Source organism: Phycodurus eques, chromosome 15 (genome assembly GCF_024500275.1).
Source record: "Phycodurus eques isolate BA_2022a chromosome 15, UOR_Pequ_1.1, whole genome shotgun sequence".
NCBI lineage: Eukaryota > Metazoa > Chordata > Actinopteri > Syngnathiformes > Syngnathidae > Phycodurus > Phycodurus eques.
Genome location: NC_084539.1, coordinates 23,132,043 through 23,155,658, shown reverse-complemented (window position 1 = coordinate 23,155,658; position 23,616 = coordinate 23,132,043). Strand labels below are relative to the sequence as shown.

At 47.8% G+C, this 23,616-nt stretch overlaps 3 protein-coding genes across 6 annotated transcripts in view; 1 reads left to right on the top strand and 2 right to left on the bottom strand.

The window, feature by feature from the left end:
* Positions 1 to 5,619, bottom strand: part of LOC133413481 (uncharacterized) — a 6,750-nt gene extending 1,131 nt beyond the window's left edge. Inside the window, exons 1-8 of the mRNA XM_061697948.1 lie at positions 5,203 to 5,619; positions 4,808 to 4,896; positions 4,121 to 4,319; positions 3,928 to 3,995; positions 3,658 to 3,718; positions 1,511 to 1,609; positions 1,325 to 1,386; positions 104 to 221 (exon numbers count right to left, since the gene is read on the bottom strand). Of these exons, the coding sequence (XP_061553932.1) occupies positions 104 to 221; positions 1,325 to 1,386; positions 1,511 to 1,609; positions 3,658 to 3,718; positions 3,928 to 3,995; positions 4,121 to 4,319; positions 4,808 to 4,896; positions 5,203 to 5,409 (903 nt within the window). The 5' untranslated portion in view covers positions 5,410 to 5,619. The remainder of the gene's footprint in view (positions 1 to 103; positions 222 to 1,324; positions 1,387 to 1,510; positions 1,610 to 3,657; positions 3,719 to 3,927; positions 3,996 to 4,120; positions 4,320 to 4,807; positions 4,897 to 5,202) is intronic.
* The window catches only part of LOC133414144 (trichohyalin-like), a 25,883-nt gene extending 8,312 nt beyond the window's left edge, over positions 1 to 17,571 (bottom strand). The window contains exons 1-24 of the mRNA XM_061699294.1: positions 16,244 to 17,571; positions 14,071 to 14,182; positions 13,386 to 13,554; positions 13,123 to 13,236; positions 12,775 to 12,873; positions 12,319 to 12,392; positions 11,879 to 12,038; positions 11,639 to 11,752; positions 10,974 to 11,077; positions 10,642 to 10,723; positions 8,408 to 8,481; positions 7,631 to 8,012; positions 7,102 to 7,196; positions 6,836 to 6,945; positions 6,129 to 6,223; positions 5,934 to 5,992; positions 5,203 to 5,338; positions 4,808 to 4,896; positions 4,121 to 4,319; positions 3,877 to 3,995; positions 3,658 to 3,718; positions 1,511 to 1,609; positions 1,325 to 1,386; positions 104 to 221 (exon numbers count right to left, since the gene is read on the bottom strand). Of these exons, the coding sequence (XP_061555278.1) occupies positions 104 to 221; positions 1,325 to 1,386; positions 1,511 to 1,609; positions 3,658 to 3,718; positions 3,877 to 3,995; positions 4,121 to 4,319; positions 4,808 to 4,896; positions 5,203 to 5,338; positions 5,934 to 5,992; positions 6,129 to 6,223; positions 6,836 to 6,945; positions 7,102 to 7,196; positions 7,631 to 8,012; positions 8,408 to 8,481; positions 10,642 to 10,723; positions 10,974 to 11,077; positions 11,639 to 11,752; positions 11,879 to 12,038; positions 12,319 to 12,392; positions 12,775 to 12,873; positions 13,123 to 13,236; positions 13,386 to 13,554; positions 14,071 to 14,182; positions 16,244 to 16,472 (2,955 nt within the window). The 5' untranslated portion in view covers positions 16,473 to 17,571. The remainder of the gene's footprint in view (positions 1 to 103; positions 222 to 1,324; positions 1,387 to 1,510; positions 1,610 to 3,657; positions 3,719 to 3,876; positions 3,996 to 4,120; positions 4,320 to 4,807; positions 4,897 to 5,202; positions 5,339 to 5,933; positions 5,993 to 6,128; positions 6,224 to 6,835; positions 6,946 to 7,101; positions 7,197 to 7,630; positions 8,013 to 8,407; positions 8,482 to 10,641; positions 10,724 to 10,973; positions 11,078 to 11,638; positions 11,753 to 11,878; positions 12,039 to 12,318; positions 12,393 to 12,774; positions 12,874 to 13,122; positions 13,237 to 13,385; positions 13,555 to 14,070; positions 14,183 to 16,243) is intronic.
* Positions 17,101 to 23,616, top strand: LOC133413446 (gastrula zinc finger protein XlCGF57.1-like). 4 transcript variants are annotated; one of them, XM_061697856.1, is made up of 3 exons: positions 17,101 to 17,558; positions 18,802 to 20,184; positions 23,035 to 23,616. In XM_061697856.1, exons 1-3 carry the CDS (start codon positions 17,441 to 17,443, stop codon positions 23,223 to 23,225), a joined length of 1,692 nt encoding a protein of 563 aa, XP_061553840.1. In that variant the 5' UTR covers positions 17,101 to 17,440; the 3' UTR covers positions 23,226 to 23,616. The 4 variants fall into 4 exon arrangements, with proteins under 4 accessions (XP_061553840.1, XP_061553842.1, XP_061553841.1 ...); XM_061697858.1 differs by having other exon boundaries at positions 17,103 to 17,558; positions 18,802 to 19,512; XM_061697857.1 differs by having other exon boundaries at positions 17,103 to 17,558; positions 18,802 to 19,680.

Here is a 23,616-nt window from a genome sequence, read left to right as displayed (position 1 = left end):
AAACACACACAAAAAGCAAGAGGGCAAATTGTTGTAGTCAGTCAAATGTGGGCAAATTTGGGAAGGTGGCCCATCAAAACCTTGCAAGACAACATCCACTCACCCCAGTTGCTTTGCTCAACTCTTCTTCCTCCTCTCCTTTGCGTCTCCCGTCCGTTTCATGGCACTGGATGTGCTCACGCTCCTGGGCCACGAAGTCGCTGTAGACATCTTCAACTCGGCTACGGAGAGGAGCGGGAAACGCAGAGATGGATTGTTAAATTTCATTTCTGGTCATAGTAGTTGGCCTGTGAAGAACTTCATCCAGGTCATTTCCTTCTCAGGGCATTGACTCGATCGCAACTGGACCGTTCTGGTTGTCTTAGAAGAGGTTTCGCCTCTCGTCCGAGCAGGCGTCATCGGTTCGTGCACATGGGCGAGACAGGACAGCTGTGGCCAGAGTGTCCGTGTGGAAAGGAAAAAAAAAAACATTCTCCTCTACGTTGGAGGCACGCCGCCAGCGCAGATGGCATCACCGTCAATGGATGCAAAAGCAGTCGTTTGGCTGGACTCGCCCTCGTTAATATTCCATCCAGTTGTGAGCTGTTCGCTTGTTATTTGTTGGAGGCTAAATGATTGCGTTTCTCGGGAGGGCTGAAAGGACAGCATTCTATGTGGGAGATACTGTAGGTGGCGCTGTTTTTCCACCTTCACGTAGATGACCTCGCTCACTCCTCTTTCCGACCAGCTGTCTTCTCTGTTCAGAATATCGACATTTTGAAGACAGCCACAGTCTTGACCTGAAGAGTTAGTGCATGACGTGCGTCTGCTCGGTGGCTGCTGGCTTTCCCCAACATGATACATCTATGAATATATATACACTATACATCAGTGCATTCAGCAATGCGCCTGACGCCTTTCACCAGATTGTTTGGTTTGGTTTTGTTTGACGTGTAGAGGAATGTTGTGTTGGTTAAAAATGTTTCTCAGACAGACCTGATGCGTGCGGAATGCGTCCATCACACGTTTTACAAATGACCGGCTGGCTAACCACAAGTTTTGAGGACTTCCCTCAGGTGCGCATGCTTTTGTCTCTTTGGCCTCTTGACTGGTGGCAACATAACATAATCAGCTGTGAGTTGTAGGGTTCTGAGAGCGTCCAGTTTGCAGTTTGTGTGGGTGGTGTGAGTCGAAAGGTAAGTACTGGTCACGGTGTGGGGGTTTTCTGTCAACCCCAACGTGGAGGCCCCATCCCAGTACAAAAGGCGACTTTTTGTTTTCGATCGATTCAGTGCCCTGAGGATGACAGTCGTACTTGTCAATGAATTAATTTAGAAGAACAAACCTCTTACTGCTAGTCTCTGTCTCAAAAACCAAATCGTTGGAGTCCAAAACCCTTTCTGAAACCTTCAAGACACAACCAGAACAAAATAACAAGTCTCAAAAGCAAGATACCGTCGATACTGTATAAGCTACGACAGAGAGGAGCCCTGCAAATAAAGATGGCGGCGAGTCACTGGTTGGAGTCTACCTCTTGCCGGGGCGATTCGGGCCGCCGGTCGTCAGACTGAACCTCAAGCTCGCTCATCTCCTCTGCAAGATCTCCATCCCCGACGACCGCCGCCGAGTCCTAAGGTACAAGTACGAGGATAAACGCCGACAAAAAGACCATCCGTGAGATTGAAATACAGCGTTTTGAAAGAAACCACAAACAACAACAAAACAACATACGCTGTCAAAAATAAGGGTACTGTTGGGGTACTGATGTACCCTACATTGTTTAAAACTGAACCTCGGGGTACTGTTTACGGTTAGAAAAGGTACGGAAATGGTCCAGACTGGAGGCAGTTTCAAGAAATAGAGAGCGAGAGAGAGAGAGAGATGAATTGATTTCCATGTTGTACGGATATTTCGGTTGGATTACATAAGTTGAGGACATTTGTATTTGCCTCTGATGAACACTGCCGGCAGCCAGTAATATGGACGCGCGCACTAAGCTCGTGCGGGCTCCAGCCACTGCAAGCGACTTTGCGCGAGGACCCACCGACCCCCGTTCCTCAGCTCGACGGCTGCACAAGTTCGGGGCACCCTTGAAAGTTCGGAGGCCGGATGGTATAACGCCGACAAGGAGTCGTGTAAGGTTACGTTCGCTTTTAAAGTTGACTTTCCCAATCTGGGCAGTGTGTACAAACAAGGAGAGTTAAAGTTACATTATAAACGTAGCTGGCGTTCAAATGGACCTGGAGCTAGCTCGCTTGGCTTAGCATTAACTAGCCAGGTATAACACGATTTCGGTAACTCCATCTAAAGTTTGTTTAAAAGTAATGTGGTGAGTTAGCTAGCTGGCTATAGTAGTTAGAACAGTGTGTGTGGGGGCCAGTGTTTTTTCCCCCAAACGAACTATATACAAAATTGTCGCGCTAGCTTCTTTTTTTACCATGTATATAAACAGAGAGAAGCCGAACTCTCGAATACTGTAACATTAGCTAGTTCAGTCAGCAAGTATCGGCGCGGATAACAATGTCTTGGTCACGTCGGTTATGATTTGATTGGCCAAAAAGGCATGCCAATCAAAAGTGCAAGGTTTTGCGAACCGAACATTTGTTTTGGTGTCTTCTTCACTCAATCACTGCCGAGACAAGGACGGAGCAGTTTTCAACAGACGCCCTTCTCCACAATTTGGAGCAAGCACGCATTCAAATTGCAGAAGAGGAAGCTCAAAGATTCAGAGGTCATGTCGGAGTCAATCAAAATGTAAAGTATTAGAGTTAGTAACATTTTGTGGTTCCAAAAAGTGTTCAGTTGAATTGAATGAAACTTTGTCAGCTTGTAAGCTAGCTGAGTCAGCAACGTAACTAGCCTGTGAACTGCGATACGTCCCTTTCACTTCACCGAAAATAGTCAATTGCTCACGGCCAGTTAACTGAAACGGTGTTAGCTCGCTCAGTGTTATTTGAATCGTGTGTGCAAGCTAGCTGGCTCGCTCGAAGCCGAGCAGCTGCCTGCATGAAGGGCGGGAATCGCTCGAGCTAGCTAACTTCCAGTTGAAGGCGCTAAGAGCGGGAATAGCACCAAGCTAGCTACGTGCGGGCTCAACCCTCTGAGGTCGAACGTGTCGACGACACCCACGTAATTGACAAACGAATTCATAACCTACGCTAGGAACGTGCCAGATACTTTTTTTTGTGAAGATGCTACTTCATTTTTCGGCGCTATCTTCGTTGTGCTGTTAATGAGCTGAATGTATATCATAAAATAAACATTTCCCTTTTTTAAAATATATATACATACGTTTGCTGATTATAGCTTGAGCAATCAGGAAAGAAAGGAAGTCCTTTCTAATGTCGAAATTAGGCAGGAATTTGCCGTCTGAAAGTGTTGAAAGCAATATCTGAGGGGAAGCCGCTGAGCCGAAACATCCATTCCCGTATCTAAACTGCAGTTATTTTCCAAGTTCTCACTTCATCTCGTTGAATTGAATTGAGCCAACGTAGCCACATATACGGTCTGCGACTACTTTGCTTTCCCGTATGTCTTTGACGGCATCAGACCATTTTGTATATACCGCAAATGACTTTTGTCAGTTGCCGAGTATGTTGTTCGTACTTGCTCCCGATTCAGGGTCTGCAAAACTCCTTTTTACGTCTGTTAGCGCGAGCCTCAATGACGACAACTCACTGTGGACGATTTGCCGGGCTCGTCGTCCACTTTGGTTCCGGAGCGGCCGACGGCCTCCGCGCTGCAGGACGCGAGACCATGAAGATGAAGACGGTTCAGCAACACATTATTTTAGTAACAAAAAAGCAATAACATGAATAACTTCACAAGGGTCATTTGGGAAAAGGACCGATTAGACCGGAGCGCCTTTCTGGAGTTGCACTTTCGGAAATAGTGCACCAAATCTGAACATAGTCTCGCGGTTTGCTGAGCAGCAAAAGAATTAAAAACCTCTTGGGAGTCTTCTCGTGATCCTCGCGCTCGTTGTCACGGCGGACACAAGCGCTGCAGCGCACAAACTACAGGAAGCAAGAAAAACGCAGCTTCAGTTCAAGTCAATCAGAGATTCCAGTCGGCATCCCCGTACGGGCCGCTGCCATAAATCAACGTTGGTGTCGTATTAGAAGAAAGCGGATGCCAGTACCGGTTGCTTTGCTGATTCACCACTTTTGTCCGAGGAAAGACTCTTGTCGTCGCTCGTTGCGCCAAAGCTGCGCTCCTCCTCGTACTGTCGGGCCCCGGAGTCGGGAACCGCATCGCGTTCTCGCTCGTCATCCGCCAGACGGCCGCCCGCGTCTTCGCCCGTCGACTCCTTCCCTGACTCATCTCGGCTGCACTCGGCGCTTTCGAGAAGAAAAAACATTCTGGTTGTTGGTCTCCTTGGAAGCATTTGCATCCATTGTACAGTAACGTTTCACTGTAGCAACGATTTTTATGCTGCCTTGTTTCTAGGCTACCTCAACAAAGTTAATAGTAAGTAATAAGTATTTTGGTGTAGTAGCCCTTCAAATCTCGGCAAATTTATTTAAATAGCACATTTCAGACACGAGGTAACTCAATGTGCATGCCGAGGTTAAAAGCATTTAGAACAAAGAACAGCAAAATCAAAGAAAGTTTACTCAAATGACTAAAAGAACGTAAAGTGCAAGAAAGATTAAACCAAACAAAAAAAAAGGGATTCTATTTGGTAAAATTCCATTCGGGAGAATTAATTCCCATCAACAGTACTTTCAAATTCTTGTACGGAACGAGCCCTTCGCCGTTAAGACCATAAAAGTCCTCTCAGTCACTGTTTTCTCTGGAGAGAAAAAAAACGAAACACAAAAAAAACCTCTCGGTTGCCTCAGTTTCCTCCTTCCCGTTGAAATCCATCTCCACAAAACTGTCCGAGCCGACCGAGTCCAAAAACTCCCCGGATAGCTGCGGGACAGAAGAAAAAAAGGCCCCAGGAAAATTCACAGGATCACACGTGCACACAAAAAAGTGCTTGAAAAGTGCATGCCGAGACTACTCGAAGGCCAGTAGACCGTACGGGTACATCTCCGTAAATTGGAATCAATATATGGAGATGTACCCGTCCACGGGGTACACAGTGCAAAGAGACCAAACGAGAATAGCAACTGTACGACTAACATCGGCTTTTGGTACGGATGAGATCTGGGTTTGATTTGGTTCTTGAGCTCGATTGGGTGAATAGGAATCTTCTGCGAACGGCGGCGTACTTACTTCCGATGGCGAAACGAAAAGCTCCTCTTCCTCGTCGAGCGTTTTGGCTCGCGATGCGCCGACGTCATCGGTGTGCCCGATGGCTTTGCCGTCTTGGACATCTTCGCCAGACGATTTCTGCCCGAATTGACCTCGGCTGCAGGAGAGTAAGAATAAGCATCGACATTGAAACAATACAATCCATACGGTAGCAAAATTTGATATCATACGCAGTAGTACTAGTTGTAAGTGTGGTGGTACCGGTATGTGTTTTTAAAAACCCCGATTCTAATCAAATTGGGAGGTTGTGCCAAACGCAAATCAAAACAAGAGTCCAATGATTCGCAAATCCTTTTCAACTTACATTCAATGGAACCCACCACAAAGACGAGCCCGTTCACGTTCAAACTGAGAAACTCGATCGTTCGTCTGCAACTATTGAAATATTGCCGTTTTGAATTTGACAAGGGCAACACGTTTCCTTTGACCGTGGTGCCGTGCCGTTTTGGCTCAAGGTCATCACACCGTCAGAATCTGTTTTACCGCCGTGTGTGTGCAGCAAGACGACCTCTCGCCTGTACTACTCAATGAAATCTACGTACAGTACATGAGAGGGGGGGCACAATTGAGTCGTACAGGTTTGAGGACACGGGAATGGTGGAAAAAGCTTCGAAATGATTGATCTCGGTCTCATTTTTGAATATCGCTTGTTGACTTTTGTCACCCACTTGAATGTCTTAAGAACAACCAACCTCACGGCAGGCTCGGTCTTTTTGTCGTCCGTGAGCAACTGACAGCGACAGCAAAAAGCCTGATCCGGGATCAGGACAGAAACATTTGGGGGTTGTCTATCAACAAACGCTTTTCAATGGAAAGATCCTGGAAGAAGCTGAACACAATCAGCAAACACGAAGAGCCGGAGCGGACGGCGCCACCCTACCCGTTGCCTTGGCGAATCCGTCTTCGGATCCCGACGCCCGGCCTCGACCGACGGCGCCGACTCGGTCGTCCGGCGCGTTCGGTCGTCGCCGTCTCTCGGCTCCTGAAGTACACACGCGCCAGCGCGACGAGCACGCAAACGAAACCTCTAATTCACCCGAGCGACTCCAATTGTGAATTTCTATTTTGTTTCGCGCCAGATGTGAGCAAGTTGCGTGAGGGATTACAAATATGAACATTTTGACTCGTTGTTTCTTGACATTATTCAATATCATGCTTGTATGTCCAAATCATCTTCTTGGCGACGTTTCCGCTCATATCGAGCGTTCTAATCAAGCGTACATTTTTCTTGGCAGCTTCCGCCAGCATATGAGCAAAGACTTGATATCTGATGATATCAAATAACCTTTTTGTCTGAGTGCCTGTCAAAAAGTAACGAATGACATTCCGACGCTAATAATGTTGAGACGCAATCGTCATCAACAGCAAAGCTCGGCGGTACGCCGACTCGATTTGATTTCCGCAATTTGCCCCGAACACTCGGGGAGCCGCCGCTAAAGAACATTTGACGTCGGGATTTCCATCGGGTGAATTGAAGCGGATACGACTCCGCGGCTGGAGTGTGACACAGCTGACATTGCGGTCAGTATAATAAATAGCAAAAGCAAAGGATGTAGAGTGTTTGACGCATCAGCCGCTAACCCCTTTGGGAGACTCGTCTTCTGTTTTGGCCCGCACGCGTCCGTCTTCGTCAGCTTCTGCTTGTGGACGGCGCGATTCCGCTTCCGTGCTGGTCGAAGGAAAAGTAAGATGAGCGGCGAACCTCTGACATTTCACAGAGACGACGATCGCGTTTGTCGCTTTTATTGGGACGCTATTTGAACTCCTTTCCGGTGTCTTCTTTTCTATTTTCTTTTTTCTATTTATACAGCCACACGTGATCAAGTCAGCATTTTCCATACGAAGAACAACAACGCAAACCTCTCGGAAGCCTCCGTCTCGTCGGCCTCTCCTTCTTTCACGTCCATCACCGGATGGCCGTCAGAGGGAGCAGAATCCAAAAACTCTCCCGGGAACTTTGGGAAACACAAAAAAGACAACCGAACTTCTCAGGAGCGACCAGTTCACGCAAACTCAACGAGGCCGTGCCGTGAAGGACCCGCTTTTGTTCTTGGGAGCGTTTCAAGACCGGCGCGCTCCATGGAAAGTCGAAAGCAGTTCAAGCAGAACACTCCGCCCCAGAGGCTCGACTTTCGTGACCTTTCACCAAAACTCCAAATTCAATTTGCGTGCGTCGCTCGAGGTTTGTGGTCAAGAGAAAACCTCCCCTAACGTGACCCTTGACCCCGCATACTGTAGCTTCACACTAGACGAGGCAAGAAGTTGAAGAACTTGTTACAAGGCAAGTGTCTTTGACAGGAGCTTCCAGTTCCCGTCCCATTTCGGAAGGTTTTCTGTGCGTTCTCGAGGCGATGCCAGCATTCGGCGGTCAGGCTGATATCCGTCAAATTAGCAAATCGAAACTACCGCCGGCTGTATGAGGCTCGATCAAACGCGAAGGAAGCAGCGACTTCCTGGACTCGAGGATGCCGACAGACAGATGCCCCGCTCGGCTTTTCCCCCTCAAATTCGAAGACTGCCGCGCCTTCGCCGAGTACAATTTCAAAGAAGGACTTCGGGCAATTATAGACCCGAGGAGATACTCATCAGCACTGACGATACTGCGCACCCAATCTTGACCTACACTGTCATTTTGCCATACATTACATGAGTCATCAATTTCCACTGGTGAGTTTGAGTGGGCGTGCGCGTTGGTTCGGCAGCAACTCACTCCTGGATTCTTGACCGGCTCCTCTTCCTCCATCTTCTTGTCGTTACCACAATTGTCTTGGCTGAAAGACAGAAGAAGAGACGATTCCACAGATTATGACGTCGACGAAATGCCATGCGACAAGTCTTGCAAACTTCACAGCGGGTATTCAACTTCATCATTTCAAGCTTCAAATAGGATTTCCAGTCGGGAACTAATACCACCAATTCAATAAGAGTAGCGATTTCCAGCGAACCGTCTGGCAGCCTCCGTCTCTTTATTCCCGCCTTCTTTGACATTATCCTCAAGATGAATGTCTCAGCAAATAGAAGGGGGGGGGGGAAAAATCATTCAAAACAGTCCGCTAATTGATTTTGTTAGTTGTCTTGTTTCTTCTAATGATAGTTCCAGTCTGGAGTCCGTCAATGAGTAGAAGAAAAAAAAGATCAAAGCAGAAGCGCGCGAACGATGACGAACCCGTCGGCAGCTTTGCTCTCCGCCGGACTTTCGGCGCAAACGCAACTGTCGGAGTCCGGACACTCTGACGGGACCTTCAGAAGACAAAAACGATGACACATTTCATTCCAAACTCGTCAAATGAAGGATGACGTCAACTGAAGAATAAGATCAGCGGTGAGATTTGAGATGATGAGAAACACACGAGCAACACCCAACAGAACCCGTTGCCGCAACCGTTCGGAATCGGCGTCCTCGAAGCACACCCGTACCAATCATCTTCGAGAAGCGCTCGCTCGCTCGCAGAAAAGATCGACGCTGGCTAACGGTTCAAATGCCGCGTTTCCAAGTCCAAACACTCGGGAGAGTATTTGGAGACGAGGGCGCATTGCAGCCACCCACGTCCCCGTTTGCGATCGGTCGCTCTCCCCTGAGTCTTTGAGAAACGTTACCGCAAAAATGATCACAGCGGCAACTTTCCGTGAGCGCGCGAGCGGCAAACCTCCGGTCGGCCTCCTCGTCCCCGTCGGCCTCGCCGCTCTCCGACGAAAGCTGCGCGACGCAAAAAAGGGGAAAAAACACAACTCGCGGATTGACAATCACGCTTCCGAGCCGCTGAATAACGAGATGCCAAGAATACAAACGTTGCAACAAACGCTCGGCGGATGTGCAGCACTTTGCATTTTCCGCGTTACACGATGTTACAGCCTCTTTCCCAGACTGAAATCAATTCACTCCAACTCGGGCTGGGACCTGAATGCGTTAGTCGCGCTTCGTTCATGACAAACGCATTTTCATCTCATTTTGTGTTCCAAACAAGGTGGAACCTTTGTCGCTTCCTGGTACGCCGACGACACTTGACGCGCACGCCGGCGCTCGACTACCAAAGCGGCGGAGCGCTGACGGGAGGCAAATTTCATTTCAAAACAACGAAAATGACGCACCGGACGCACCGCGCGGGTAGGCGCGGTTTTGTGCAAATCGGGCCGCTTCGACCCTCGCAATTGCGCTGCAACGTTACGACTGCCACAGAAACCATTTCAAGGCGATACTGGAGACGTTTTTCTTTCTTTGAACTCGAGCGATGTTTTCTATTCGTTTTTCTGCTACTTTGTATTGAAATGCAATCAAATGCCTTTTTTCCAGAGTTAACAATATTCCCACCAGTGTCAATTATTGGAGTCACTCAGCCACTGAAGTCCATTTCAATTCAACCCTGTTTCATAAGAAATATTGTTGTACGATTCAAATGTGATGAATCGAGATGAACTACAAAGCCTCTAAATCAGTTACTTTAAAAAAAAAACAAAAAAAATCAAGTCCCACTCCCGCTTTTAAGATAAGTTTGAAATTTGGGTGACTGTACGAAGAAGGAGTTCTAGGAAGCGTGCCGGTGGTACCAAACGTCTTCCGTTTCCAGTCCATCTGCGAATCGGAACCCGGAAAGTAGCGAAACATTTTGCCAGCACCGCTCCGCCGTGTTGTGCCTTCAGACAATCGTGTCCTTTGAGCTCTTCAGCCAACCCGTTGGACTTTTTCCGCTTGCTTGTGTTCTGACAAGTGTTGGACCTGAAACGGCGTCGACGGGCGTTTGCCTTGCCGAACCGAATTGGCCACAGGTGCACACCGAAAACATCCAAAATGATTCGACGCACACAGGATGCAAGTTTAAGCTTCATGCCAAACTTCTTTCTCAGTTGTTGTTGTCTTTGTTATAGGTGCAGAAATGACCCCAAAAAAGCTGGTTTTCCTAATGTCATGAAGTGTTTGTTTTGTGTGAAATTTGAAGCAAATGACTTTTTCATGAATTTTGGAAAAAGGCCGCCACGTGAAATTTGCCCGCGCTGCCGCAGCTGTGCCGCCTTTTCCGACGCGGCGCACCTGTCGCTGCGGCGATTCCGTCCAGGGGTCGTCGGAATCGGCCATTGCCGAGTCGCTCGTCTCCTCTGCGAGTTCAGCGCTGCTGCCTTTTGCGTCCGACATTTAAGACACCAAAACATGGATGTCGAACATTGAGTTTTCTTTTAAACGTGCACTTTCCCGCCTCCAAAAAAAACAAAACCATTCAAACAACTGAAAGATAAAGGACGGCTTGTGTTTTAAATGTAGACTTGTCAAAGCTTTTCGATACCGTATACATATAAATGTTTGAGGTTGCGGTTGACGGCGACCTAATCAATAAATGTTGACGAGCTACCAATCACGCCGTCGTGTTTAACCCGACCGACCGACGACGTCATCGAGTGGCCACTGACTTGTGGAATTCGGATGAGTTTCTCTTTCCGCTGGTCGCGGTCGGCGGTTCCCGAGCGTGGCGGACGACTGCCGACATCTTCGCTGGAAGACGAGCAGGAATGGAGAGAGAACGGAGAGGTTAGCGGAGGGCACGATGGAGGTTTCCCAAAAAGGGACAAACTTAGGAAAGTGGGAACCAGAGGTTACTTTCAAAGGAGATCTGTCAAAGGCAAATGTCATGATTTGACTCTGTGCTCTGTAATATTTGAGTTAGACAGCAGACCAGAGAGAGCACGGAGCGAAATGCGATCATAATCAAAGTGGGTGGTCGGCCTGGCAGAGCGCAACAAACCTCTTGACGCCCGCGTCGTCCTCATCTTGCCCTTCTTTGCCATCCCGCTCCGGCGGGCCGCCGCAGCAAACACGAGCGTCCCGGTCCGAAGGCTCTGACGGCGCCTGCGGCAGCAAAAAAAGCGCCAAAGGAAACAACAACTTGTCAACGGAATAAGAAGACCCCGGCCGGGCTCACGCTGGCTGGGAGAATGCGCAAAGTGAGTTTTGGGCAAACAAATCCCGACAGTTTCAAAGCGAATCCCGCTAACAGCGTCACGTTGGCATCGCAAAGCCAAGAATTGACATTGTAGTTATCCACAAGCTCTTTCTGACGAGTCAGTCCTTGGTACATGTGGAGTCGTTGGAATTTGTCGTCAACATATCTGCGAAGTGATCATGATTAGTCGAAACGACCGCTTACGACAGATATTTGGAATTCAGTTTTGCAGAGTTGGAACTGGATTACTGATACCTGCGACATCATTTCACCACATGTTTATTCGCATTGCACTTGACATACAAATATTTCAAAGTGCTACAGAGGACCAAAGTTTTGAAAAAAGAATTGAAATTGGTTGCAGTTACAAAATGATCAGAAGCAATAAAGAACGAAAGGACAAATGACGTCACGTTTGCCGTTCGTTGCGACACCGAGGCGATTGAGCGCCTGTGACGTCGCGTTACCTCATTGTCGGCGACGACGCCATTGTCTTCGTCGTCGTGGCCGGAAGGTGTAAAAGAAGAACTTTCATCTCGTCCGCTGCCTAAGACGCTCAAGAATCCACTGCAAAAGAAATCCTGCGAAAGCCACATTGACCGCTGTAGAACCTTGGAGCTCTTTGAGCGATCCGTTTGATCAAGCGCAGAATGACAAATGTGAGAGTGATGACATTCTGAAAGTGATCCTCTGCAAATCTTTCTCACGTTTGAGCATCTTGAAGAGCGACTCACTGCAGGTCTTTCTTCTTCTTCTTCTTCTTCTTCGTGGTCCCGCTTAGCCGCCACCGCCTTAGCGCACTGAAGGTGTCGACGCTGGTGGCGACCCGCCGGCACAGCGGGGCGGCCTCGGCCCGATTGCCGCGGGCTGTCGGGGGAGTCGTCCGCGTCAGACGCCAATCAAGAGAACGCGACATTCGTTTGAAAAAAAAAAAAAAACTCAACGCCGTGTCCGACAGTCTCATTCGTAGGTTGGCCCCCTCCCCTGTGGCCAACCTATGAATGGATCTAGTTGTGCCACCTTAGTTGAGTCAAACCTTTTAGACCACCAACAACCCCCCCCCCCAACAATGAAAAAAAGGTCTAGAACCACCACTGCGCTTATAACATCGATGACATCACCGAGAAAAGGAGAAGACAAAACGAACCCCTGGGCGGCGGCGGTCTCCGGCTCACTGTCACACGAAATCGAACGGTCAGTCATGGGAAATTCTTCAGACAGCTTAAAGATACAAACAAAAGAAAAAAGATCAGGGCAAGTATTTCAATTCAAGTCAATTACAAGACGCAGATGCAAAAAGTCTGGACTACGGGGTCAATCCAAAGAACTGGAAGAGTTGGGTGCCAAGCGAGGCACCCAAACCAACCCCAAAAACGCTCATTGGTGGTTTCTTCCCGCTTTTTCAATAAGTTGGGGTCGGGGCGGTTAAAAGAATGCAATTATAATGGCCGTCGGTGATCTGCGGATTTTCGCTCGGGTCCGGTCTCTCGCAAATAGCAGGGGTCTTCTGTATAGCGATATTCTCCGCATTGAAGGAGCTGGAAATGAAAATGACAACTTTTTGGGATCGCCCTGAGAAAACCCAGATCGCAAGCTGATGTACCTGTTCCAGTGCCGATGCGCTACTCCGCTCCCCGGAACGGGCCTCATCCTGCGTTTCCGACTCGCTTCTCTCCTCTGCCGGCTCGCCGTTTCCAGAGTCCTGCGATGAACGCGATGCACACAAGCGCACGATAACGAAACTCACACATGCAGAAAACCAAAAGGACTTCAACACAGCAACGTCCGCAAAGATATCCGGGAGCGACTCTTATTCCCGAACGTTTCGGTGCAAAATGCCGGAAAATGGATGACCGGCGTATCGGGGGAGATCAAATCAAGGAGGGAAGCGAAGAGTATGTACGGCAAAAGCGCCTTTCCACGGCATCTCAAACGCCCGCGCCGGCGTTACCTCCTTTTCCGAGATGCCGCCGTCGTCTTCGTCGTCAAAGCTCGGCAGCGTCAGAGACGACGTTTCTTCGCACCTGCTGCCGATTACGCTCAAGAACCCGCTGCAGAAAATTCCCTGAGAAAGCGAGAACAACGTCTTACGCTCGGCAGCCGGTGAGATTTCCCAGAACAAACCTGAAATCCGGATCACCTTACAATGAATAGCATTCATTACAAGGCTGCTCCGATTGGCCCCGGCGGAAATGATGCGGAAGAGCGACTCACTGCGCGCGTGTCGACGCCGCCGTCGTCGTCCAGTCCCGGAGCGGCCGTGCGCCGGATCCGCCGGCGTTCCTGGCACACCAGCTGCCGGTACTGCGCTTGGCACGGGTGCTCGTCGGTCGACGTCTGCAAATAGTGGTTGTGAAAGATGGGCTTCCCGCTCTCATCTCGACTGTGGGGATGAGAGTCAGTTGCAGTCACGAGCAGGACGCGTTTCGACACGGTCATTGCAGTCGTGCTTTGGCCCTCAAATGGGCCGAAACGAAAGCGCCACGCGTGAATGTCCAATCCTGTCAAGTCCTTGTTGGAAGGACCAACAACGAATATGGAATATACTGTCGATTAGCAGTTTTCCTTTGACTGCCGGATTCTTACATTTTGTCGCGATATTTAGGTTCTGTGGCAGCAGGCTATTTGTAATTAATTGTTGGCCTTTGTTGCTTTCTTATACATACATCAATGACAAATTCATCAAGTTTAGGCTTTGACCTCGATTAATTTGGTGTCCTGTCCAGTGTGTTCAAAGATGCGTATCAGCAGTCAGTTTTTATCCCGTTCTGAGTTACGGGGAGCCGGAGTCGTACGTTTGATTTAACAACACGACGTAACGGTGAAATGTTCCGCCCGGTGTCCAATTGAGAACGTGCTTGAAACTCGAGAGGATTTCAGACGGAGGCCAGCCGTTTACCTCTCAGCCCATCCCGGCGGCAGTCGAGCAAATCGAGCTTCCCTGGCGAGCCACAAAAGTTCCGGCTCGCTCTCCGGATCGATGCCGATGTCCCGTGCGCACAGCCTGATCTCTGACGGAGAAAAAGCAGAATCACAATCAGAATCATCTTTTTTTTGCCGAGTATCTCAAATACCCACAAGGGATTGGTCTGCAGAGGGTTGCGTCGGGAAGGGCGTCCGGCTAAAAACTTTGCCAAACAAATATGAGCGTTCATCCAAAGAATTCCGTACCGGATCGGTCGTGGCCCGGGTGGACGACGTCCGCCCCCGGTGGAAATTCAGCTACTGTGGGTCGAAGGCGAAGAAGAAGAGGTGGAAAGCGGGTTCTTCGGCAGAAAGAGAAGAGGAAAGCACAGAGCCGAGAACTGAATGCGGGGACTTTGAATGTTGGGACTATGACAGGAAAATCTCGGGAGTGGGTTGACATGATGATTAGGAGAAAGGTTTGATATATTGTGTGTCCAGGAGACCGCGTGGAAAGGCAGTAAGGCTAGAAGTTTCGGGGCAGGCTTTATTAAAGTATTTGACCATGGTCTAGATGGGGAGAGAAATGGACTCGGGGTTATTTGAAAAGAAGAGTTGGCTAAGAATGTCTTGGAGGTGAAAAGAGTATCAGATCGAGTGATGAGGCTGAAACTTGAACTTGAGGGTGTTCTGTATAATGTGATTAGTGGCTATGCCCCACAGGTAGGATGTGACGCTCTCGGTGGACGGGAGGAGCTTCCAGAAGATTGGACCGCTACAGCCAAGGTGATCAGAGAGGCAGGCAGGAGAGTACTTTGTGTATCTTCTGGCAGGAAAGGAGAGGAACCTCACAGTACAGGAAATCATACAAGGAAAGAGGTCACCTAAGAAGAAGTGGGACATTTAAGAAGGAGAAAAAGATCAATAGTTTGGCCAGACAGAAGGATCAAGATGGGAAGTATGTGCAGCAGGTTAGGGTGATTAAGGATAGAGATGGAAATGTGTTGACTTGTGAGAGTCGTGTGCTGGACAGATGGAAAGAACAATTCGAGGAGTTGATGAATGAGGAAAATGAGAGAGAAGGAAGAGTAGAGGAGGCAAGTGTGGTGGACCAGGAAGTGGCCATGATTAGTAAGGGGGAAGTTAGAAAGGCATTAAAGAGGAGGGAAAATGGAAAGGCAGTGGGTCCTGATGACATTCCTGTGGAGGTATGGAAACATCTAGGAGAGGCGGCTGTGGAGTTTTGGACCAGCTTGTTCCACAGAATTCTAGCGGGTGAGAAGATGCCAGAGGAATGGAGGAAAAGTGTGCTGGTGCCCATTTTTAAGAACAACGGTGATGTCCAGAGCTGTGGGAACTATAGAAGAATAAAGTGGATGAGCCACACAATGAAGTTATGGGAAAGAGTCGTGGAGGCGAGACTCAGGACAGAAGCGAGTATTTGAGAGCAACAGTATGGTTTCGTGCTTAGAAAGAGGACCACAGATGCATTATTTGCCTTGAGGATGTGGATGGAAAAGTAGAGAGAAGGTCAGAAGGAGCTACATGGCGTCTTTGTAGATCGAGAGAAAGCCTATGACCGAGTACCCGGAGCGGAACGGTGGTACTGCGTGCGGAAGTCTGGAGTGGCACAGAAGTATGTTCGAATAATACTCAGGACATGTGCGAGGGCGGCAGAACAGCGGTGAGGTGTGACGGAAGAATTGAAGGTGGAGGTGGGACTGCATCAGGGATCGGTCCTGAGCCCCTTCCTGTTTGCAGTGGTGATGGATAGGCTGACAGATGAGGTTAGACTGGAATCGTGGACCATGATGTTTGTTGATGACATTGTGATCTGCAGTGAAAGCAGGGAGCAGGTGGAGGAACCGTTAGAAAGATGGAGGCATGCACCGGAAAGCAGAGGAATGAAGATTAGCCCAAGTAAGACGGAATATATGTGCACGAATGAGAGAGGTGGCGGGGGAAGAGATGGCGAGGGTGGAGGACTTGAAATACTCGGGGTCGACCGTCCGGAGCGACGGGGAGTGTGGTCAGGAAGTGAAGGAACGGGTCGGAACGGGTGGAGGAAGGCGTCGGGTGCGTTACGTGACAGAAGAGTTGGATTGGATTCACAACAGCCTGAAGCTAAACGCGCCGACAACGAACACAGCAGATTTGCACTGCCCAACCTTGATCGGAACATTCGGATTCTTCGGTGGTGTTCTCCAAGTCACTCATTGCTGCTGCTGCTGCTGCTGATGATGATGATGATGATGATGATGATGATGTCGCCAACCAAAGAGGACGATCTTCTGCAACAACAAGTGCGAGCACTGGACGCGGACACCAGAATTTGGAAGCAGAAGGCGATGACTTTGGGGGAACTCTGACGTCAGAGCTCAGCCGCTCGTCACGCATGTCGTCACACACGGACAGCTGAGGGATGATGGCTTCATCGCAAATGGGGCGCGTTTCATTCAAAATGCTGACATAATGACAACACAGCTTCGTCAAAGACGTGCACAGAGTTGCTGCTCGAATTGCGTCGCCGCCCGCATATTTGCGGTATTTGCGATATTCTCGGATATTCTTGGATGCAGGCAGGCAGGACAACCGCAGCACCCGCTTTCCTCGCCACGCTATCGCTTCTCAATCTAACAATTCGAAACTAAAATCAGCACTTTGCCATTGATTCACTATCAACATTGTCGAGCAATATGCAGTCATTAGCGTTGAAATCTTTGATAGTGTTTTGTGTCGTGTCTGAGTTTGAAATGTCCTATTGTGTAGGTGGTCTTGGAACGCACCTCGTGCCCAGGCGAAAGCAGGTTTTTTGGTGTTGCTTTTGTTTGTTTGCTTTTTTTGTTTGTTTCTTTTTGCTTCTCGCACGTTCTGAAAACGAAATGAAAATCGCTCGGAAAATGTTTGTCTCAATGACATTTTCCGCCGCAAATCTACTTCCGCTTTGCCTGCCAAAATTGGAAATGTGGATTCTGAATACGTTTGTGAACTGTAATTTGTCAAATGTCAATAATAATGCTATTAAAACCAACAAGCAAAATCCCCTTGTCGCCCGGGCAACTTTATGCTCTGAATTTGTGACGTTTGATGGCAAATGTTTCAAAACGTCTACTTCCGCATACGTCCGCATGACGTAATCCCAGGCGCTCAACGCCATTTCCCCGATTTCTTTTGGTAGCGGATAAACGTGCTGAAGCCTCCATCACGGCTCGAAACGTTTCGGATGAAATCTTGTATGCGGTCAAACTTGTCTCGTGCACGCTGAGGCTTCGCGGCCTCGCTTAGTTTGGCTTATCTTCGGTTAGCTTAGCTTAGCTTAGCTTGAGGCGTTTGCGATCAAGCACACCGCCAAGTCTGGTGTGAAAATGTGCGCAAGAGGCGCAGCAGGCTCCGAGGGCGAAGTTTGGGCCGCAAAAGAGCGACAAAGTCAACTTGGGGACGCTGTTTGCAAGGTGCGGCCTCCAGTGTTGCTGCACAGAGCAGGTTCGTCCTCTTCGTTCTCTCGCCCAGTTTCGGAAATGCATTCTTCTTACTGGAATCTTATTGTGGGTATTTGCGGGCACTGCTGCGTCATTTTACTCACGAATGTTTGCCCTTTCCGCCTCTTGTGTGCAGGCTTTTGAACATTTGCTCATGCCAAGTGAAAGCAGTCTTCAATCAGAAAATCTGCGATATACAAAGACTCAATTTGGAAAATGTACATATTAACATCCTAACACTCCCGTTAAAGACATTTGAACACAATTCTTTCAAAAGTTGAACCAGTTGGAAATGTGTTTGAACGCAAAAACGAATCGCAAGCCAGCATAAAATGTCAAGAAACATCTTGTAGCATTCGTGTGCTTGTATTGTTGAGAAAGTAGCGAGAAATGCTACGTACGTTAGCTCTGGCTACTCTTTCATGTCATCCTGCCGGCCTGCTAAATTAGTAAGAAACGGGCTCTTCATGTTTTCTCTTGAGCTGCAACACACGGTTGACGTTTGTATCGCGCATAGAAAGTGGACTAGCAACAGCAGTTAGCATGGAAACGAAATGCCCGTTCCTGCTCACACAGGAAGTCGTGCCCAGAATTCACGCCAAGGCTCACTGGGGCTCGGAATAATGTGGATTTAATAGCGCGAATTAAAATGGAGGAGATATTCTAGCCTCGTACAGTTTGAGCTGAAAATGTTTCGTGCACTTTAAAATGGAAGCAAAAACTCTCCACAATCAGGTACAGTACAACCGCAACAAGGGAAGTAGGAATAACCTTCAAAGGTAATCATTTTTTGGGGGCTCTTTTTTTCAAGTGGTCTGTATCGAAAGCACGTTCGTTGACACGTAAGCGAAAGTAAACCTCACGAAAACTGGTTGAGAGATGAGCAAGTTGGGATTTATTTTCTTAATGTAATAATGTAAAAGCATTGCCTTCGATGAGAACCTTGCCCCCGCCAACATGGCTGCCACATAGGCACGTCGCTTAGCGGGGTCGCTTCAGCGCGCTAGCATAAAGTAGTGTTCTTTCAGAGACGTATGCGGTCATAACCTTTCATCAATCACATGAGCAGTGTGCTCAGGCTAATGTAATCGTCATCGTTAAGAAACTTACTTCACTCACGGGTAATATTAGCAGCGAACTAGCCAAATAGCTGACCGAGATGACTGTCCCTTTTCCTCAGGCCGAGGAGGTCGCAAATAGACAAAGGAGATTCCACCCATGTGCGTTTGTCTTCTTGTGTCTTGCAGACGTCAGTGAAGGTCTTCGTCCTGAGTGGCCTCGCATTAAAAAGGAAGAGGACGATGAAGAGCGCCACCATATTAAAGAGGAAGAGGAGGAGGAAGAGCTCCCCCACATTAAAGAGGAGGAGCTGCAGTGCCTTTACAATAAACGGACAGAAGAGCCTCCTCACATTAAAGAGGAGAAGTGGGAGCACTTTCACATTGAGGAGCAGCAGCAGCAGCAGCAGACGGCCCGCATCAAAAAGGAGGAAGAGCCCCCGTACGTGAAAGAGGAGGAGGAGCGTGTCACAGGGTTGCCATCGACCGGTGTCCCCCTGAAGAGGGAAGATGAAGGTCCAAGTGAGAACAGCGGAGGGGCGGAGCCTGCGAGCAGCGGCAGCAGCTCGAGTCGACGCACGACAACAGAAGGTGAAGGAGACCGCCGCGGACCATCACAAGCAGACGGCCTCCTCGCTCCGCTGTCGGACGGTGACCACGCCACGTCACACTCTCCGTATACTGAGGATGATGATGATGATGAGGCTGAAGGTCATGAGACAGGTCGCACAGACAAGAAACGATGGGAATGTTCTCATTGTGGAAAAACCTTTGCTTCCAAGTGCAGTTTGAAAGTTCATATGACGACACACACTGGAGAAAAACCTTTTGCCTGCTCAGTTTGTGGTAAAAGATTCTCTCATCGCGCAAGCTTAAGAAGTCACACAAGAACCCACACGGGTGAGAAACCTTTTGCCTGCACAGTTTGCGATCAAAGATTCTCTCAGAAAACAAACCTAAGACAGCACACAAGAACCCACACTGGAGAGAAACCGTTTGCCTGCTCAGTTTGTGGTAAAAGATTCTCTCATAACGCAAGCTTAAGAAGTCACACAAGAACACACACTGGTGAGAAACCGTTTGCCTGCTCAGTCTGTGGTCAAAGATTTACTTTTAATGGAAGCTTACGAAGACACACAAGGTCACACACTGGAGAGAAACCTTTTGTCTGTTCAGCTTGCGGTAAACGATTCATTGAAAAGGGAGACTTAAAAATACATACAAGAACACATACTGGGGAGAAACCTTATGTTTGCTCAGCTTGTGGCAAAACATTCTCTGAAAAGGCACATTTAAGAATGCACACAAGAACACATACTGGTGAAAAACCTTTTTCCTGCTTAGTTTGTGGCCAAATGTTCTCTCACAAAGGAAGCTTAAAAATACACACAAGAACACACACTGGTGAGAAACCATTTGCCTGCTCAGTTTGTGGTCAGAGATTCTCTGATAATGGAAGCATGAGAAGACACACGAGAACACACACTGGTGAGAAACCTTTTCCTTGCTTAGTTTGTGGCCAAGGATTCTCTCAAAAGGGAACCTTAAAAATACACACAAGAACACACACTGGTGAGTAACATTTTGCTTGCTCAGTCTGTGCTCAGAGATATTCCAGTAATGATTTGTTGAAAAAACAAGTGTGCTCGTAGAAATAGTAGTGATCCATGAAGCTCTCAATGAAATTGCAGATGTTGAAATTTCAGCGCGTTGAATGGATCGCAACAGGTCTGCTCTGTGGTGGACTGTGTGTGGTAGGACGTTTCGCCTCTCATCTGAGCAGGTGTCATCAGTTCAAGCAAAAAGGCTACATAGGACAGCGCTAACCTTGCTAAGGAAATCAGAACCAGGGCATGTCAAGACCCTGAGAATGAAATGACTTGAATTTAGATGTGTCATCTTGGAACGAATGACTGTAAAATTACATTTGAACAATCTTGTATCCTATCTCCTTTCTTGTATTTTATGTATCTTCTTGTATTCTGTGTAAAAGCCTTCCGTGGACAAGTGTGGCCACTTAAGTAGATGCATCTGCTTCGTCCAGTGCTTTTGTGATGTCCATATCGAATAAGCGAATGATTGATTGAAATCGACTGAAGAAACTTTGACTTTTTTGTGGTACGATGAAGAAGTGTAAATGTTGTCCTGAGTAAAGTACGACTCTTCAAAGTGAGAGTAGCTCAATCTACTCGTACTAAATATCCAGTTAAAACCAGAAGTTTATATACGATATAAACGTGCCATTTTTTTTTTTGTTACTGTCTGACATGAAATCAGACTGATGTCAGAATAATGAGATGGATTTTCTGGGGGGCAAAATCCGAAGTTTCCCAACATTTCATGAGAATTTGGTAGCATTGCCGTTAAACGTGAGTGACTTGGGTCAAAGGTTTTGGACGTCCTTTCACGAGCTTGTCACAATAGTTGGCAGGAGTTTTGGCCCTTTCCTCCTGACAGAAGTGGTGCAACCGAGTCAAGTTTGTAGGCCGCCTTGCTCGCACAGGACTTCCCATAAATTTTCAATCGGATTGAGATCAGGGATTTGCGATGGCCACTCCAAAACATTGACTTGTTTCCTTAAGCCACTTTCCGAGCGGTTTGGCAGTATGCTTTGGGTTCTTTTCTGTTTCGAAGAAGATTTTGTGTCCAAGCTATAACTTCCAGGCTGATGCTTCAGTATTTCCACGTCATGTTCGGTCCTCATGACGCCATCTATTTTGTGAAGTGCAAAAACAACCCCGCAACATGATGCTGCCGCCTCCTGTATTTCACAGTTGGGATGGTGTTCTCAGCCTTGCAAGCTTCCGTCTTCTTCCTCCAAACGTAACGATGCTCGTTATGGACAAACGGCTCAATTTGCGTTTCGTAAGATCCCTGGCCGTCTGGAGAAGATGACTTTGGAAATGTCATTGGTCACAGTTACAAGTTACCCTGTTGAAAATGGATTAGTAGTGTAACTATTTCAGTTACTTTCTGAAAGTAACATAACTCATTATGTTTTATTACATTTTGATACTTTTCTTAAATTTGGTTGAATGCATCTTCCGTTCACTTGTATGGAGGCAAGTGTGTTTGGCTTCAGTAAATTAATCCTAACTCGCTGAATTCTTTACCGATTTGAACACGCATCGGTTTGTTACAAACATCAGACGTGCAGTTACGGTACAAGACGTTGGGCATTTTATAATCAAGGCTTTCATAAGAAATGACTTTGTGTACCAGCACTTCAAGTATGAAGATGCCAGATTACGGGAGCGTTGGCGAAACGTCATCGTGACGTAATTCTGGTGGGTCGCTCGAAGTCCCATTCACTTTCTTTTTGGCAAAGAAACATCGTTTTTTTTTCATCGTCACAAAAAGTGGATACATTCATTACTGTATGTACGTCCTGCCATCGACTAGAAGACCATTCATTTGTTCTGTCTGTCACTATGCCTCACTGGCATAAATAGAGGAGCAAAGATACATTATTTCTTGTAAATATAATTTTGGGAGCAATTAAGTACACAAGTATATACAGTAAATGAACAGGTCATCTAAATAGACACATTCCTCCATCTTGTGATCGGATCGGTGATCGGTTATCGTTTTTTTTTAGTTCGCTGATCGGTCCCAAAAATCCTGATCGTGTAAAGCCTAATCTAGAACAATACGTTTCGAAACGAGTCAGTGTTTAAACATTGGTCTCTGTTAATGTTTGGTGGTGATCTTGTTTCCAAATAAGAATCTTGATACACTAGACTTGTCTTTGAGTATTTAATCAAACAAAATCAAAATGAAGAATACAGATTTACAAGGCTGTGGTCGAAGTCGAAGAATACCGCGCGCTGTCCTCTCTGCCTTCTCTCGTGGGATCCGGAAGCCGAGTGAGCATTCCTTTCAGATAACTGTCAGTTCTCTCAGCGGCTCCTGATCAAACCGCTTCTCGGCTGTTCTCAGCCTGAATGTTATCAGTATGTCTGGTATGTAGGCGTGTGTGTTAATAACATAGTGTGGTCGGTTTTAACAAAAAAAAGCTAGTGTGTATCCTAGTGTCCTGTAAGCATGCATATATACATATATATATATATATATACATATGTATATATATATATATATGTATATATATATATATATATATATATATATATATATGTATATGGTAGTAACAGCGTCAATCGTATTGCCATAAAGCGGACGTGTCGTGATTGTAATAATTCGCACTCAGAGACGATTGATTTGTGACACGCGTCGTTGGCGCCACGTCGCCGCGTGACGACGACATCGAGGAGCGAACGTCTCACTTCTACAAACGTTTCCCCTCCTCGCTCTTCGTCTCCTCGATGGGATCTGGCGGGAGGCGCGAACGAGTCGACGGAATCCAGGAGGTTGCGAACACACAAATGAGATTCCGCCCATGTGTGTTTGTCTTGTGTCTTGCAGACGTCAGTGAAGGTCTTCATCCTGAGTGCCCTCACAAAGAGGAAGAGGAGGATGAAGAGCACCACCACATGAAAGGAGAAGTGGGAGCACTTTCACATCGAGGAGCAGAAGCACACCGCCCACATCAAAAAGAAGGAGGAAGAGGAGGATGTCACGGAGTTGCCATCAACTGGTGTCCCTCTGAAGAGTGAAGATGAAGGTCCAAGTGAGAACAGCGGAGGGGCGGAGCCTCCGAGCAACGGCACCAGCTCGAGTCGACACATGACAACAGAAGGCGAAGGAGACCGCCGCGGACCATCACAAGCGGACGGCCTCTTAGCTCCGCTGTCAGACGGTGACCACGCCACGTCACACTCTCCGTATACTGAAGATGATGATGATGATGAGGCTGAAGGTCATAAGACAGGTCACACAGGCAAGAAACGACGGGAATGTTCTCGGTGTGGGGACACTTTTTGCTCATAAGAGATATTTGAAACGACACAAGAACGCACACTGGGGAGAAACCTTTTGCCTGGTCAGTTTGTGGCCAGAGATTCTCTGAACGTTCAAGTTTAAGAAGACACGCGCGAACACACACTG